The sequence below is a fragment of the Thermobia domestica genome, chromosome 17 (assembly GCF_964235325.1).
Source record: "Thermobia domestica chromosome 17, izTheDome1.hap1.1, whole genome shotgun sequence".
Classification (NCBI taxonomy): domain Eukaryota; kingdom Metazoa; phylum Arthropoda; class Insecta; order Zygentoma; family Lepismatidae; genus Thermobia; species Thermobia domestica.
Window position 1 is genome coordinate 70023793 of NC_137470.1, and position 17552 is coordinate 70041344.

General features: G+C 34.7%; 1 protein-coding gene across 6 annotated transcripts in view; it reads right to left on the reverse strand.

Moving 5' to 3' along the window:
* Window positions 1-2716: 2716 nt before the first annotated feature.
* The window catches only part of sls (sallimus), a 346510-nt gene continuing 331674 nt past the window's right edge, over window positions 2717-17552 (reverse strand). For all 6 annotated transcript variants that reach the window (XM_081744934.1, XM_081744932.1, XM_081744931.1 and 3 more), the window contains 5 exons: window positions 16661-17089; window positions 13550-13868; window positions 10671-10859; window positions 9523-9686; window positions 2717-3968 (listed from right to left, as the gene is read on the reverse strand). In XM_081744934.1, the coding sequence (XP_081601060.1) occupies window positions 3828-3968; window positions 9523-9686; window positions 10671-10859; window positions 13550-13868; window positions 16661-17089 (1242 nt within the window). In that variant the 3' untranslated portion in view covers window positions 2717-3827. The remainder of the gene's footprint in view (window positions 3969-9522; window positions 9687-10670; window positions 10860-13549; window positions 13869-16660; window positions 17090-17552) is intronic.

Here is a 17552-nt window from a genome sequence, read left to right on the forward strand (position 1 = left end):
GTCAGACGAACACCACGCCGGAGGAAAGAAAATTTCACAAGGAAAAGAGCGCTTTAGTACACTTTCATAACAGGCTAAGTTCTATCTACAACCAAACATTTCGCTGTTGATGAAATGGAATAGGAGACTTCAATCAATCTATTCCCTCGATTTCGCTGTCCAGAGCGAAATTAACGAGCGTTTATCGCCATCTTCTGGACTTACATCGCACTGGAGTAACAAAATTCGACCAAGACCTGTCTCGAGAGTTCCGAGAAGGACACCAATTCGCCAAAGAGACTTCATTGGACAATATAACAAGTACGTTCCACAAAACTTTGGGTAGTGAGTTTTCCTCGAAGATATTTGAAGCCACAACAAATTTTCGTAACTTGTGTCTATTAATAACAAATCTTAATGAGACCATTTTCTTCTTGCACCTTCGCTAAAATTATTGAGAAATATCTAATTTTTAAATTTTGGCATTGGCTCGGTATTTACCTTCGCGCAAATCATTCATAATGGTTCTAATTCTTCGGCTTATCCTAATTTTACCCTACGTCTCTTATCTTCTAAACCACCATAGGTTCAGGATTTAGAAGTTTCCGCAATATTTTCTCTCCGTAAGACAGAAGAGAATGGACAAGCGCGTTGTGCCTTTGTTGTTCTAAAGGCAGAACGATGGATGCATAACAGTAAAATTACGCTGTGGAGTGAGTAACAAGTGAGAGGCCAATGAACTGCAAGTTGAACTTTGAAATAAGGTGAAATTAGAGGGATTTCAAAATGGTATTTCAGGTATTTCAGAACTCAGCATCAGCTTCCTCTCAGCATTGACCAGCAGTGTGTAATTGCTAGTATGATGTTTCGTTTACATATACATAGGGAGCATACACTGACTGGATAGGGTAACAAATAAGACGAGGAATGTTCAATCCAAGTCTAACATTTCACATTAAAATCTAGTCCTTAAATTAAAATCTTGTTAAAAATCCTAATTTAATCCTTCCCAATAAGAGGGTTCCTACTGGTCAGAGAGGCCAGGGAAAACTCAGGAAAAATAGTGCAGGTCAGGAAAGCTCAGGGAAAAAGACTGGAAATCAGGGAAAGTCAGGAAAATTTTATAAAATATAATTTTTCTAACATTAATTGTATACCAATTTCAGCTTAGCCAGCCATTATATGGGACGTTGCTCAGGTTTTTATGGGTGGTAAGTGGAATTCATGTATGAGCAATTAATTACTATTTGTCTCTATAAAATAAATGTTCTTATATATAAATATCCATCGTTATTTATTCCTTGTTTAAATGTCAACGTTATCCGATACCTGTCATGAAAGTCAAGGAATTTCCTGTCAAAGGTCAGGGAGAAGTCAGGGAAATAATTTCTCCAGATCAGTAGGAACCCTGAGTAATTAACGTTTTTATTTAAAAACAAAATCATTCGTGCATTTAGTTTTCTTCTTTTATGCTCCAGTTAATTTCTTACTTATCCTTTAATTCATAAGATCACCATCAGCTGTAAACGTCGAAATTTAAGCGCATTTGAATACATGACAAGAATAGTACGCTTAAAAGTCACATCCATCTACTCCTTTGAAACAGCTATGGATCAATTTGTTTCTAAAAATTATATTGTCTTCCATTAAGGTTTTTACGTTCTACCTTAATGTTGTTAAACTGCTCTCGCTATGACAGAACAAATCAAATTTCACGTTTATACTATTGCAGCATTTTAATAAGTGCTGCTCATATGCTTTCTTTTTTATGCTCCCCCTTAATTTAACTAATATACTGATAATTTACTAAAAATTAGCAGTAAAATTATATTATTTCATTCTCCTTATGGCTGAAAGAGTCTATCGATATTGTTAAGAATAACCAGGAGTTCCTTGAGAATGTATCAGTAATTACCGAATCTGTGTGACATTTGAACACCTGTGTACGATGCGTAAGAGTTTGGTGACAAACTTCGCACTATACTGAATATAAACTAAAGTAACTCTTAACCAATAACTTCTATAGTTCGCTAAGCTTAGAAGTTAGTTGAAAGTATAACACAAAGAACAATATGGTGCGAAATCCTGAGGGACTTGAGGGAGGGAATTCCTTCAAGTTAATTATGTTGTAAGAACGTTTCTAATAACTTACTTACTGGGGAGTGAATAGAATGATACACTTGTCAGAAGTCTGCAAATTAACTATAGTAATTCATATGTGATTAACACATTTTTCATAAGTAATTGATGAGTGAGCTAGTGGTTAGGGGTGACCCTAATTTTACATAGTTTAATAATAACGGATATTTAAATATGTGAATTCTCTATGTCGAAATGTTTCAGTGTGAAGATTGTTTTTACACTTCTGTCTCCCCTCCACTCCCTGTAACGGCAGTCTTATGAAATCACTAATGTTGCAAAACCTGATTTTTATTCAACCTTGCATTTTTTTTTCTCCTAAAAAGGAGGACACGCCAAATTTAGGTTCAAATTTAGAAAATGTCTAATTTTTTAGTCTTAAGAGAAATGGAGATATTAGAGTAGCTGAATATATTTCAATGATGTATATATTACAATATCTGAAACCACTATGCATGCAAGAGTGAAATATTGTATTTTATAACAACCTTGTATGGAATAAGAGGAAATAAAGTTTAGTGTGAAACAATGTTTCCTCAATTTCCATGTAATGTGTTCACATTGTTGATGGGTTCTAGAAATGTTTCACAACTTCAGATTTGTTTTCAATTGCTGCTCTTTCCTTTATTTTGGACTATTTGTATGATACAATATGAATTTCAAAATAAAAAAAAGATCAAACTAAAATAAGCATAAAATGTTATCCCTTGCTTGACAGCAAAATGAGCACTATTAGAGGTGATGAAACAGTGTTTCTCTTCTCAATTAGGTCACAGTTCGCTTTTATTTTCAATTTGATTTTTTTTAAAGGTCACATATATATATTGTAATTTTGTTAATGAATGTTTATTTATTTCAAATGCCAGTATTGTAAAATGCACAATTTTCTTCTTGTCTTCGGTGCAAGAATTAGGCCTATGTTGTTAAAAATGTATCACACTCACAAGGCCATTAACTTCCTTTTAACTGTTAACGTCTACTTATCAACTAATATAATTAACATTATTGCATTGAACGAATAAGCTAGCAACTGCATTCACTTCTCAATTGCTAGCATATAGAACTTTGTATAAAAACGTAAAACGAATTACAGTAAAATTTCTTCAGAATGACTAGAGATTATCGGAAAATGTCAAAGGTACATAAAAATTAGATAACATAATATCAATTAATACTCGACACAATTTGCTTTTCATACTATTAGTCAATCAAGTAACAGATGATATTAAATATTTGATATTTCCTATGCATTTTTATATTCACAACACCAAATACCGTCTTCTTTTAAAGGAAAATATTCTTTTTCCACACAAACAATGTTCTTATTCTTTTTTTTTCTTTTTAATGTAGAGGCAGCAGAAATTGTGCCCATAAGAAAGTTAATTAATCATAATAACACAACTGTAATTATCAGAGAAAATAAACTAACACATATTACACTACGTATAAAAAGGAAAGCAGGCAGTATATTTAACAAAATGTATTAATATAAACACTATACGAGTAGCATGGGTTTAGTTCTTTGGCACATTATCCACAAGCAACTAAAAGCTTTTTACCTAATAATTCAACAAGAGACTCACTAACTTTCTCGAATATATCTAACTGCCCACATTCCTCTTTCATTCTCTATACGAAGAAACAATACACAACGATAGAAACAGTACAACAATAAGAATCGACGAAGTTCTATTACAAATAAAAAGCCCTTATTCCTTACTTTTCACAATGAGCCTGGCTGAAGTCTCGACTTGTCCAGCGGAGTTGGTTGCTCGACATGTAAAGACGCCGGAGTCCTCCTCATATGTGGTTTTGATTAACAAAACAGCATGATTGCCTTCGTGGATCATCTGGAAAAGTAAAACACACAATCTCATTAGCTGAGTAATAACTTGCACAACCTCTGAGTTTCAATACATACTCTTATGTTCAATAGCAATTATTTCATTATATGCATAATAATGGATGTTTCGTACAGGTAGTCACAATACCTTGCAAAACTTATAGCTATCCTCATAAGTATCTTACGTATTCAAATTTAGGAGCCTAAGCCGAATGCTATGAAGGGGAGAGGACATTTAAAATATATGCCAGAAAAGTGTCTCACGACCCCCTTATGTTAGGGTAATGAAACTTGGTACATAAACTCTTTATTAAAAGCAAGTGACAGGCATATAAACTAGCCTCAGTGACAGGAAAGCCTCAGTGTTTTCGGACATTTTATTTCCAGGAAGGGAAGGTAGCAAATTCTACAAATTGCTCTTAATTAAAAAGAATGAAATGCTCTTTCGACAATTTCGAAAATTCCACTTTTAACAGGCAAAGAGAAAAAAATGTACATTTTTCTCGGTTTCATATCGACTTTGTTTCATTCTCGACATCTAATATATATTCTTGTACATATTTTTCACTTGGATCAAGCTGAGTTTTTCGACTTCATTCTCATCCAAATACGTATCGTAAGAGGGGAAAGGGGTTTGAATAGACTTTTAAAATATTTTCCACAAACCTATTTTGCTATGCGAAGAATGGGCATTTGAGCTAGTAATCCATAAAAATGCTACACAAAGAGATTTGCAGAAAACAAGAAAAACATCTGCAATCTTAAGAAGTGTTTGGCGCGTGTTATCTTGTCATTGTTCGTATGATTGTAGAAACGTTCACAACTCAAAGAAAGACAAATTTAGCTTTTGATGGACTCATATTTGTATATTTTATTTATATTACTTTTTTATTTCAATATACTTAAAAATACTTTTTCACATATTAAAGTCCATCGAATGAGCCCATTTCTTTTAGTATATACAACATATTACAATACGTTTATTTATCAAGTTTTTTTATTCTCTCGGCGTAACCATACGGGAGCTTATAATTCCACTCCAGGTGTATGTATGTGTGAGTTGCACTTTATTTCTCGGTAACTGTTGGCTAGATCTGAACGAAATTTGATGGGCAAGTAGCCCATCTTCCAGGGAATAACAGTTGCTATTCCTGGTATCCGAGCTTATCCAGGGACAGGCTCGACTGGACTTGTGTAATACTTTATTTCTCGGTAAACACCGGTACAGTCTGAACCAAATTTGTCAGGCAAGTAATAAAGATCACTATATTTGATGGCTGGGCTCAGCTCGGCTCAACTCGCCTTGTATGTGATACTTTATTTCTCGGTAACTATTGGTCGGATCTGAACGAAATTTGGTGGTAAAATAACACATTGTCTAAGAAATAAATGAAGATTGTTATATTTGATGGCCGAGCTCGGACAGAAAGAGGCTTGGCTACGCAACAGACGCTGTATTCCACAGCTTTGTATGCCGGGAGTTCCTGAGTTCGTTTCATCTCGGTTTATTAACAAAAAATACTGTTTTCCTCTTTTTCTTTTGTAGAAGACAAGGTGAATGAAAAGAATGACATGAGAAAATCGTAATTAATGTATGTAAGTAAATGCGATGAAGACGAAGGGGTCGATGGAAAATTCTTAAACATGGAATCATCTTAAGTTAAGATAAGTGAAAGTAAAATGGTAAAATATATGATGGTAAGTGTTGCCTTAAACTAGAAATACAATAAAGAATCAAAGTTTACAATTTTTACACGACACGAAACACTTATTTATTCTTATTATTTAAACACTGTCACTAAGTTTACTTGTACATGTTTAAGAATACAACGTTAACTTTTACTTCTCAGGAATTCCTTTAACTTTTGCAAGACATTATATTTGCCAAGCCTGAATGACATGCTGGAGCTTCTTAAATATTCAGTATTATTTATGCTTTGCCTTATAGCAATTAGTCTTTCTGCGCAATGTCATAGGAAGTTTCGATTCAAACTTTCACACTTCTGTCAGAATACGCTAGATAATTCACGGTTATTGATACAGAAATAATCAGTAGCCAAGGCTGAGAAACTCACAGAATATTACCAAAAAATAGCAAAAGAAAAACATAATTGTTTGAGGTAGTAATAGAAGTTAGACATCTTGAGCTCTTTGATCTTTAAACCAAATAGGAATTACATACAGAAATCAAGAGAGAACAAAGTAATGAAACCAACTTTATATATAGAACCTAGTGTCTCCTGAGTTATTTTCAAAACATTAAAAAAAGAAGCACGCATGGGTGGGTCAATTTAAGATGATAACAAAAATCTACCAAAATGTAGGATTCTGTAATTACGTTTAACAGACAGTAAAATATACAATTTCTTGTTTTCTTTCATTAAATTTGCGGCACCTCTGTAAAACTGTTGCTTTTTAAATAATACGGAATATTTATACTATAATTGATACTACTTGTCCTTTCTGACAGCTTGTGGTGCTCACTGCTGTGTTGCCAGTTTTTGTGTCGGGTATTGAAACACGAAATTATTCACTGCAACTAAACCTCAGTTTTATAAAATTAAATGACACAAAAGATAACTAAAAGAATTCTCTCAATAACTAGCAGGTCCACTACTGAAGTTGGCATTCGATTAAAACAATATGTATTTGTTTGTATTCAAATTGGCAACGTGCGGAAAGAGTGGACTGTTTACCACTGCAGAGCGAGAGGAATGAACCACTATAATTGGCTGAAAGTAATGTTGCCATAAAAACAGTTCTTCTTGCCTGATTGTTATGACCACGTACAGGAAGGAAAACACAGAGAAAAGCAACTGTCAGAAAGGACAAGTTGTATATAATGGACTGTACTCAGGAAAACTATATATAATTTAAACAAACATGATTAATAAAATAGACATGAAGGACTTGGGAGAAGAACTTGATAACCAGCACTTCAGAAATTTTACAGGCGAGGCAAAGCAAAGTCGGCACTTGCCAAGTTAATCCCCTGAAGGCAAACTTTTCCTTGTTAAATATCCCCAGAATTATCACATACTGTTTCCTTTAATATTTCATAATCATTTAGGTTCTAATTCTATTAACATAAATCGTTATTACTATTATTATTATTATTATTATTATTATTATTATTATTATTATTATTATTATTATTATTATTATTATTATTATTAAGTATTCTGCTTTTACTTTTAAATTTTAATTTTCGGTTTGGATCTGGAAATGTTTCTTCCACGTTTCTCAATCTTCAGCTTCCTCTTTTAACTTCCAATATTTTCTTTTATTTTCAAATCATCGATCAGTTGTGTTCTTTTGCTTCCTACTCCTCGTTTTCCTTCCATCTTTCCTTCTATGGCGGTATGAAGAAGACAATTTCTTTGTAAGATGTGTACAATCCAATTGGCCTTTCTACGAAGGATGGTGGCTGGAAGCGTCCTCCTCTCCCCTGTCCGTTTTAAAACATCTTCGTTTGTTACTCTTTCTGTCCATTTTATCTTCTCCATGTTCCTCCAACATCACATTTCGAAGCTTTCTGAACATTTCTTCTCTAACTTCCGTAATGTCCAAGTCTCTGAACCATATATTCCAATACTCCACATGTAGCACATGACTGACTTCTTCCTTAGTTCAATATTCAGCTTGCTAGTTAAGCGTGATCTTTTCTTGTTGAATGCTTCTTTGTCTATGGCAATTCTTGACCTGATCTCTTTGGTTCAGTAAGCATCTTTCGTCAAAGTACTTCCCAGATATTTGAAATTCTCGACCTCTTCAAGTTCTCTTTGTTTTTCTCTGCCCCTTAAGGGTACGTTTTGCACGGGATATTCTCATGACTTTCGATTTTTCGATATTGATTTCCATTCCACATAGTTTTCCAGTGTCAACTATTTTGTCAATCATCTCCTATAGTCCTTCTTCGGTTCTAACTACAATAACCATATCATAATAACCACAGATAATACGGTTATAAATCATTACTAAACCGAAATTTGTAAAAAAATTGAGTTATCATGTTCTCCTGCGCCCTTCGTATTCTAATTAGTCATGCCACGACTTTTATTGAGAATACATATATAGTTGAAACAAATAAATGACAAATACATAAGAAAATTAGTCACAAGATATTAGTTAAGAACTCTATCACAAATCAGAAGGAAAGAAGCACTACGTTCTACATACTTTCGATTACTCAATCCAACTAAGCATGAACTCATAAACACGATTCTTTTTTCTATAAGTTCTGCATATTTTCAGCCCTTATTATATGATAATCTAAGACCTAACAAGTTGTCTTAATATCAAACTGAATCGATATTAAGACCTAGCCTTAATATCGATTCAGCTCCACTTTTCAAACTATTCAAAACGTTACCAATCTCACATTTAGTGTGAGAGACTCTTATTCAATTTCCGGTTAGAGTATTGTAGTGCAAATCTCACATTAAACTGCAAATCAATGTGTCATAGAAAGATAAACTAACATTTTACAAAATTAGAAAACAGCTAAAAATAAACAAACAAAAGCAATACCCAACCCAAATGATCTGTGATGATTGTATGTGGTTCAGACTAATTATTTAGACGGAATCAAAAACATTAAGAGAGTCTCTTTCAAAGTCAACGTGACATGTCACTCGTTTCACTTATGTGTAATAATATATAAAATGCTAGGTTTATATGTTTGTGGTCAAGAAACATTTCTATGTTTGTGTCCAAGTCTTTCGACAATGAGACCTCGAATACCACAAGTGCTAGAAAACAGTTTTCCCTGCTCAACTTCAAATTTTGTGTAGATTGTTCAGTTTTAATTTAATATTTAAAAAAAAAATGACCGTTATTTCTTTATTACATCTTTTAGGAGTAGACTGAAAGTGTTGAAATTTTAAAACAATAAAGCATCATATCCTGCGAATTATAGATTCCAACACCAGATATTTGTATACGGGGTTAGTATATCTCACCGGTGTTTTTTTTTTTTTTTTTTTCATGGCCAAATGAAAAAACGAAGGATAACCATTTCTCCAGTCTAAGATGAATCTTTGATGTTTGGGGTGTTTTGCCCAATGAACACCATATATCATTGACATAATTAATAGCGTGTGTAATGTATTTATTTATTACATACTGCATGCAAGAAGAAAGAAAGAACTGATCATATATGAATTAGAAACGCCAACCAGAACTAGGTTCAAATCTAGTTTTTGTAAAAATAATCGGAAAAAAAATCTCTTTTATGGTACCCCTTGCCGATTTTTATCAAGGCGTCTTTCGCTCGTGTCTGTAAAGGGACATGTACAGATATTGTGAGGAATGACAAAGAGATGCATGCTTATATGTAAATGCTGCTCTGTGTAGAGAGCGCAGGTTCAATTAGTGTGTAATAAATACACAATAGCAGTCGGAGAATTAAAAGAAAGTTACAGCATTCCAATCATGATGTCTCGCATACATAAGTAGGAGAAAACATGCAAAAATAATTTCTGGATAAGGAGATTCAAAGTGTTGGTGAAAAAATTTGAGAGGTAAGACACATTGGTGTAGCGAATATTGAAGATATTTACCTGAAAGTCAGATGATTGTGGTATCAGAGCACCTTCTCGGAACCACTGAATGCTAGGCGTCGGCTTTCCACCAATTACTGTTCTGAATTGTGCTGGATTGCCTTCAGGAACAGTCACGTCAGCGAGAGGTGATACTGTAGGTGGCACTTCTTGTATGTCTGGTGCTAAATAATATAAAAAGAATATATACATTTAGAAAGGGCACAATTACGTAACCTATGATAAAGTTACTAAAATACACAAACAGTTATACTAATTTCAAATCACTGTAAAATGCTTGTGACCAACACAGGCTGTTATTCAATTCACAGTGATTCTCCTTTAATGAAATTTAGATATAGCTAAAATACCTTGATGACATTATGCACGATGATTATAAAAGTAGGAAAACAAATAACTCTACCCTATTCTTATATAATAAATTTTAAATGGTATAAATCAAATGATACTAAAGAATTATCTAACAAACTATAACAAGTAGAATCAAAAACCTAAACGATTTCTACATTCTCATGGCTGAAAATTACATGCAGTTTTGGTCAATAATTTACAAGAAATAATTAGAAATGTTATGTGCTTAAATATTTAAAATGGAGGCACATATAGATAATTTCTACGCTAAGGCAAATAGTTCTTCAATTACACCGATTGCCTCCCTTCTTGAGAACAGAAATAAAAAGATATTCACACTAGTGTTTCTGTAGAATAAATTATAGCCTCATGCTGTGAGTACCTCGAATGTATTCGCGAAGACAAATACATTTGGGCTGAATAATAGCACAAATTCCCTGCTTTCAGTCGACATTTATTTCCTTCGTAGATATAGCTTTGGTCTGTAAATGTTCGTCCTAGATATTTGAAAGTGTCCGCTTTGTCGAAAATATTATTGATATTTTAACATATCCATGATCCATTATTGATATTTTATCCGACTTTGATCTAACATTTAATTGTTCAATTATGGTTGTTTTTGCATTTCGACAAATTTCCTGATGTCGGACATAGCACCAAAGAAAGCATTTCTACACCCGAATTGGTCTCTACTTCTTGTCTTATCTTGGGGTTAAAAAGGAAAAAAAAAAACTTTCAAATGTTTCTGATGTTTAGAAACTCTCTGTATATATTCGTAATAGGAAAAATAAACTTACCTAATACGTGAAGATTAGCAGAAAGCGTTACTTGGCCAGCAGGATTGGATGCAACACATTTATATTGGCCTTCATCTTCAGGGAAAGCCTCTGATATACGAAGAGTATACACATCACCATCCTTTGACATTTGGAAGTATTTTGATGGTTTAATAACTCGATCTCCCTTCTGCCACTTTATTTGCGCAGCTGAAATAAAGTCAAGAAGTACAAATTAATAAAGATAAGCAAATTATTAACACCAATAGACACATGTACCTACATATGACCTTCTATTGCCAGTGTTTCTCGTTTGTCCCAAGTTGGGAGCATGAAGCCCCCAAAGTAATGTACACACACACACACACACCTCTAAATCACTTCTCTAGTGGCTAAGGCCAGAGCCTTTAGTAAACGGAAAAAAGTCTTTCTTTTACATCCAATGATTATCCTGGCTACGCTAAACGAGATGGTGATAATGAGAAATGAATGCAATGGTGGAATGAATAAAGTGGGAAGAAACGGGAGAATACCGAGAACCCCCCCCCCTCCCACACACACACGGTCTTTGTTCATCACAAAGTTCATTTGGCGCGAGCTGGGATCGAATCAGGGTCCCCGCTTACCAGCAATGAACGCCTTACCACTGAGCCACCGCGGCCCCTTTGGTACACGGAGTTCAGGGTTCGATTCTTTGTGAGAAAGCATGAAATTTGAACGTATTGCTGTAGTTCGGATTCCACATTAAACTCTCATATAGTCTTGATACTGAAAGAGATTCTAAATCCCAATCCAACAATCAAATATCAATAAGCACTTATTTTAGCGCATCGTTCTCGTTTAATTGTTACCGGCATATCTATTTGCTTTCAGGCTATCGCTGTCAAAATTGTCCTATTTTGTTGAAGTTGAGCGTCTCTTTCCAGTACCTAGGCTATGTGAAATGTGGACTTACAGGTTAAGGTGGAATCCGAATCATCGTAAAACGTTTAAATTTCAACACTCACACATAGGGAATCAACCTGTGATCTCGTGTACCAAAGACTTATGTACGCGATCGCCACTAGAGCAGAGGAGAAAACCACGGCCGAAATTGCTGCCGACTAGTTACCATGCCTCTGCCCTTAAGCGAAATGTTTATTGATTCATTTATTAGAACTTCATCGTTTCATTTGGCGTCAGGAATCTCTTCTGAATTTTGGTACGAACGTTTCGAATCTCTCTGAATGTCAGAAAAAATACCGAGACACGTGTTGAAAATGAAATGAAAATTTCACTTTAATGTCCCATGATTATTGCCGTTAGGCAAATGGATACCATGATTTAGGCAAGTGAATGATGATGGAAGAATTGGTGGAATGGTAAAGTGGGAGGAAGCGAGGGTAACCCGAGAAAACCCACGGACACGATGTTGTCCACCACGAATTTACTTGGTCAGGAATTGAACCAGGGATCTCACACACCAGAGGTAAGCTGTCTACCACTTGATCCACTGTGCCCCCACAAACGTTGAAGTCCGTGTTTTAACTCGTCATCAAATTCATTGGGTCAAAAAATATTTTTATGGATTGAATTTATTTTATGTCTTTGTGCAAACCAAAGTTAAGAAGGATGTGATCTACGTGGGCTCCGAATCATATTGAGACTTGAATTCAGTACAGCTCGCAGTTGCAACATCATCCTAGCAGCATAGAATACGCTCTTCCCCACTGCACTATTTAGCCTTCAAGAAAGTTGGATAGGATCATGCCACAGGTTCCAGAAAAAATAATTTTATTTTCACGAAAACATCGGTACCTAAGGAGACTGTGCTATCCATTCTATTACTTAATGAGTTTCAACAATATATTCGTCTGTTGAAAATATTGCGAAATGAAGTTTCACGCATTCGCTCTATGAGATAGAAGTGTATGCTCCAAAACCGTGAAGATTACAATATTCCATCTATAAATTTCTTAGGTGCAGGTGCATTGTTTGGAGATGGCACCTCTTTCTATCTCGGATAGTTTTATTTTCTGAAATTAGCATGTTTTATCAATGAAAATAAATGGTTCATGTGAGATAAACTAACTTTAAAACACTCTTGTAGCTACTTTTACATAAGTAACAGAAACCACTTCGAAATGTCAGATCGCAAGTTAAATATAAGGGTAACATGAGTAACAAAGAAGATTGCTGACTTTACATTTTTAACTGCACAATGCTGTTTAACTCGGAATGTAAAGCTAAAAAATTATCATTATTCTTTTAAATATTCTTTTGTTACTAACTTCATATGACTAAGAGCCAAGTAGTCATATGAAAGTACATACAGTGTGTTACAGAAAATTGTCAGTGATTCTTCACATCAAAATAAGAAAAAAAAGTTCATATGGACCTGTGCTCAAAAGTGGATAGTTTCGGAGTTATAGGGTGCCGAAAACGTGAAACAAGTGAAGTTCATAGCTTCACTACTATGGGACCTAGTCGGATCAAAACATCAGTGAGGAACTGGCATGTGAACTATCCAAATATCCATGCTTAAAAATCATCCAGTATTTGCACACCAATTTTTAGAGAGATAGCAGAAGAGTGATCAAGTACTCTCAAATACTTTCTCTAAAAATGATTGTGCAACTACCGGTGGTTCTAAAAGATGGATATTTGGATAGTTTACATACTAGTTCCTCAGTGATGTCTTGACCCAACTGCGATAGATTCTATAGTAGTGGAGCTATGAACTTTTTAAGTTTACTTGTTTCACGTTTTCGGCATCCTATAACTCCAAAACTATCCGATTTTGAGCACAGGTCCATATTAACTTTTTTTCTTATTTTGATGTCAGGAATCTGTTCCCAAAATATTGTGTCACTTTTTTGCGACATTCTGTACATGAAAAGAAGTATGTAATAGGATATTACCTGGCTTAGCAGCAATTTTACATCTAAATGCTGCTGACTGGCCTTCCTTTACAGATTGGTCCTTCAGTGGTTCTACGATTGTCGGTGCTTGGTCAGCTGCTGTTGCTGCTGCAGTTGCTTGTGGTTTCGCGGACTGCGCTGGAGTGGAAGGAGTTTGAACAAAACACTCGGCGTCACATCGAGCTTCTCCAGCACTATTGATTGCAACACACTCATATTTTGCTGTATCCTCTTGTAGTGCCTCCAAAATTAATAATGTATAGGTGTTGTCTTCTTCTAAAGTTTTGTATCTTATGTCTGCCGTTATCTTCTTTCCATTCTAGAAATATAGACAACAAAATTAGCTAATTTCCACTAGTATTTACACATGTGAAGCAATAGCAAATTTAACAAGTAACAACAAAAGAAACTTCTACAACTTCTAAGCTCACTCAACAAGATGACTGAAAAGCTTGATGTAAATTTTTCTATTAATCAATTGGTATATTCATTTTCACAATGGAAGTCCTTGTATAAATTAGGTTTTCACAGCATTCCATAAGCTCATTCTCAGCGACACAACTAGGCTAGTTGTCTCCCGGGGCCAGAATTCACCTTAGCGCCCCCTTCCAAAACGCTCCCCGACTACACCTGATATTGGCATCAGACAGTAATTCTCCTATTCCACTTTTTATTCAAGTGGTAAAGCTTCATTTCAAAATTGCAATACATAGTTTAATTTTTAGTACAAGATAAAACACCAAACTAATTAGGATTTGATTGCAAATAATCTGAGAGTAGAAGGCTTGACATATTCGATAAGTCTTATGATAATAAGTACAAATGACAATGTTTTTGGAATTATATCGGGATGTAAATATGTGTAGAATGTACCAACAGTCAGTTTGTTTCTTTTTAATAGAATATTTAATTATGACAAACAGTCAAGCTATTGTCTCGAGTATTATATTCGGACATTTTGCAAATCTCTTAAATCGGTATAAGTTAAATGAAAACACAAAAAGCTAGAACTAAAATTTAACTTTGCGGTCTCTTTTGGCTGCAAAGGTTTTTACAATGTCCTCAAAAGATAGCTTTAAAACTAACTTATGCTCTATGGATGATCCTAAGGTTGGTGAGTCGTTGAAGTCCTGTTAAGTTTCTAAGGTATTTTTTTTATGGTCTTTAGTTTGCTAAAACTCCTTTCCTTGCCTTATAATAACAAAAAATATTTGTCCAGTTTTGCGCCCCCAATCCGGTGCCCGGGGCACAAGTCCCGTTCCCCCCTTTAGTTACGTCACTGCCCTTTTTAATCTACGAAAAGCTATTACACGAGATTATGTAGCTTGCATTTGCTCTCAACAAAGCACTTAAATCAGTAAGAAATGGGCACAGTTACGACAGACTAACAGATGATCGTTAACGGAGATCTCGTAAACTCGGCTGCCTGGAATACGCTCTACATGGTTATATTTAAAAAAAAAATAATAAAAACGATTGTTTTTCTTTTTAGTTTAACATCCTATTCATGTTTCCTTTGCGTTATTCATGCACTCACTTAACGTTATTGCGAGCTGAAATGCCCGTTCTTTGCATGGAGATAATAGGTTATTACAAATATTTGCGTCCCTTTCTTTTTTAAGATATCCATTTCAATGAAAATATATTGATAAAAAATCAAAGGATATTCTATTTTTCCATAAATTTTGGAACATTCTAGAACGCGACCTTTGGCATGACAAAAACTCGAGGTTGATAATAGGTATGTTCCAGAAGTTATTTCAAACGGATCAGCCGATTTCCTTACCCTAAAAAACTATGGATTCTACACTAAGTTTGATCATTTTGGGCATTTTATTTTCAACCCTTCTCACCGAGCATGCCAATGGGAGCTGAATTTGCACTTAGACAACATTATGAATGTCACTATTCATCTCAGCGATACCGAAAACTATGGATTCGACACTAATATCTGATGTTTTCGATTATTTTTACATGTCACCCATCTTTCTACCAACACCCCTTTCTAAGAGGTTCTAGAGATCTCTTACCTCCTCGACGAAACTTGAGCTTAACTGTCATCAGAACTGTCACTAATCAGTTTAGCGATCCCGAAAATTATAGATTCAACATTAATTCAACGGCAAAAAATATTCAAGCCCCCTTATCCCATCTTATAGTCCACATTAAAAAAAAAAAAAAAAAAAAAAGTATTATCTACGGGCTAGAGTGCAATGAAAACATTTATACAAAATTTCAAGATTGTACACTTAATAGTTTCGGAAATGTGACGAACAAGGGGAAAAAAGAAAAAAACTTTATCCCCCTTTAGGGGCCACACCTCAAAAAATTACATCTTATCGAAAGCTTAAATTGCAAGGAGACCATTTATACAAAATGTCATGGTTGTACGCCTAATAGCGAATGGCAAAAAATCACTCATCCCACTTTTTTCTTCTCAGGGGTCTCATTTCAAAGAAACTGATCTAATCTATAGTTTAAACTGCAAGAAGAACATTTGTACAAAATTTCGAATTCTACCGCTAATAGTTACAGAGGTCTGGTGATTTACATTAGAGGTTGCATTAATTAAAAACATCCATTGCATTAAAAAAAAAATCAATTTTATCTACAGCTTAAGCTGCAGGGAGAACATTTGTACAAAATTTCAAGGTTGTATGCCCAATAATTTCGGAAATCTGGCAAACAACAACAACAAAAACAACAAAAACATTCAAGTTCTGTTATCCTTCTTTACGGGCTGCATTAATAATAAAAAAAAAAAAAAAAACTCTTATTTGCAGGCTTCGACCCAAGGGCAATATTTATACAAAATTTCAAAGGTCTACACATAATAGTCCCGGAGATTTGTTAATTGACTGAATTAGTGGATAAGTTAGTGGATATATTATTTTATAGCAAGACTATCCATGTATATATATTATTTTATGTATATAGATTTCTCTCTTGCTTTGCTTCTTCTAACGATATATGGAATTTTTAAGAAGTTCAGACAATTTTGAAAAGTTACACATCTTTACAAATGACATTGTGTAGAAACAGCTGGACATGACAAATTCACAGACTGTCTACACGAAAGTGATACAAACTTATAAGCTATTAGAAAATTACCTTGAGCCAATATACATCGATGGGTTTTGTTCCCGTTACTCGTGCATCGAATCTTGCCAGTTGACCAGCATTCACTGTAATACTCTGGATCGTGGTAAGGAAGCTTGGTGGGATAATACCACCGCGTCCAGTTCGTCTCTCTTCAACTACCAGATTTGCACTACATTTTGCGGTGCCACCACGGTTTTCAGCAACGACAGCAAAGATGCCAGAGTCTTCCATAAACACTTGTCTGATTATAAGAACTGATTTTGTGCTGAATGTATGAATCTGGAAGTCAGCTGAGTTCTGAATGGGGAAGTTTTCGCGATACCATTTTATGGTTGGAAGTGGATCGCCGTCGAACTCTACCTCAAATCTGGCAGACTCCTGTTCAAAAACTCTACATGGTTGAATCTTCTTCGTAAATCGGGGTGGATTAGCTGGTTTCTGAAATTAAGTTTTGGAGATTTGATAATTAAAATTTGCAATTGATAATTTATATTACATTCTAGCATCATATTCAAAGGTTCGTCTGCCTTGCGAACAGTATAATGACTAGACACTATTAGAATATTGCAAAAAATCAGCTTTAAACCAATGGATTGTTAAGAGACATCACTTGTGAACATTTTTCAGTTCTTCAATAAACGATGTTTTTTACAGGCGGAGAACTTTAAACTGGCAACACTGTTTTCTGTGACAGCTGATGTTACAGTTCTCGGTTCTTTTGAGGTTACTTTGGTTTGGCAATTCATCATGAATAAACTCATGCCGGAGCAACGTTTGCAAATTTATTTTGAAAACCATGGTTCAATTCCACAAACTCATCGGGCATTACGTGCATTTTACAGTGCTCATAATCGTGGCCAGCTCGTTCGTGCGATTTGACGCCACTAGATTATTTTCTCTG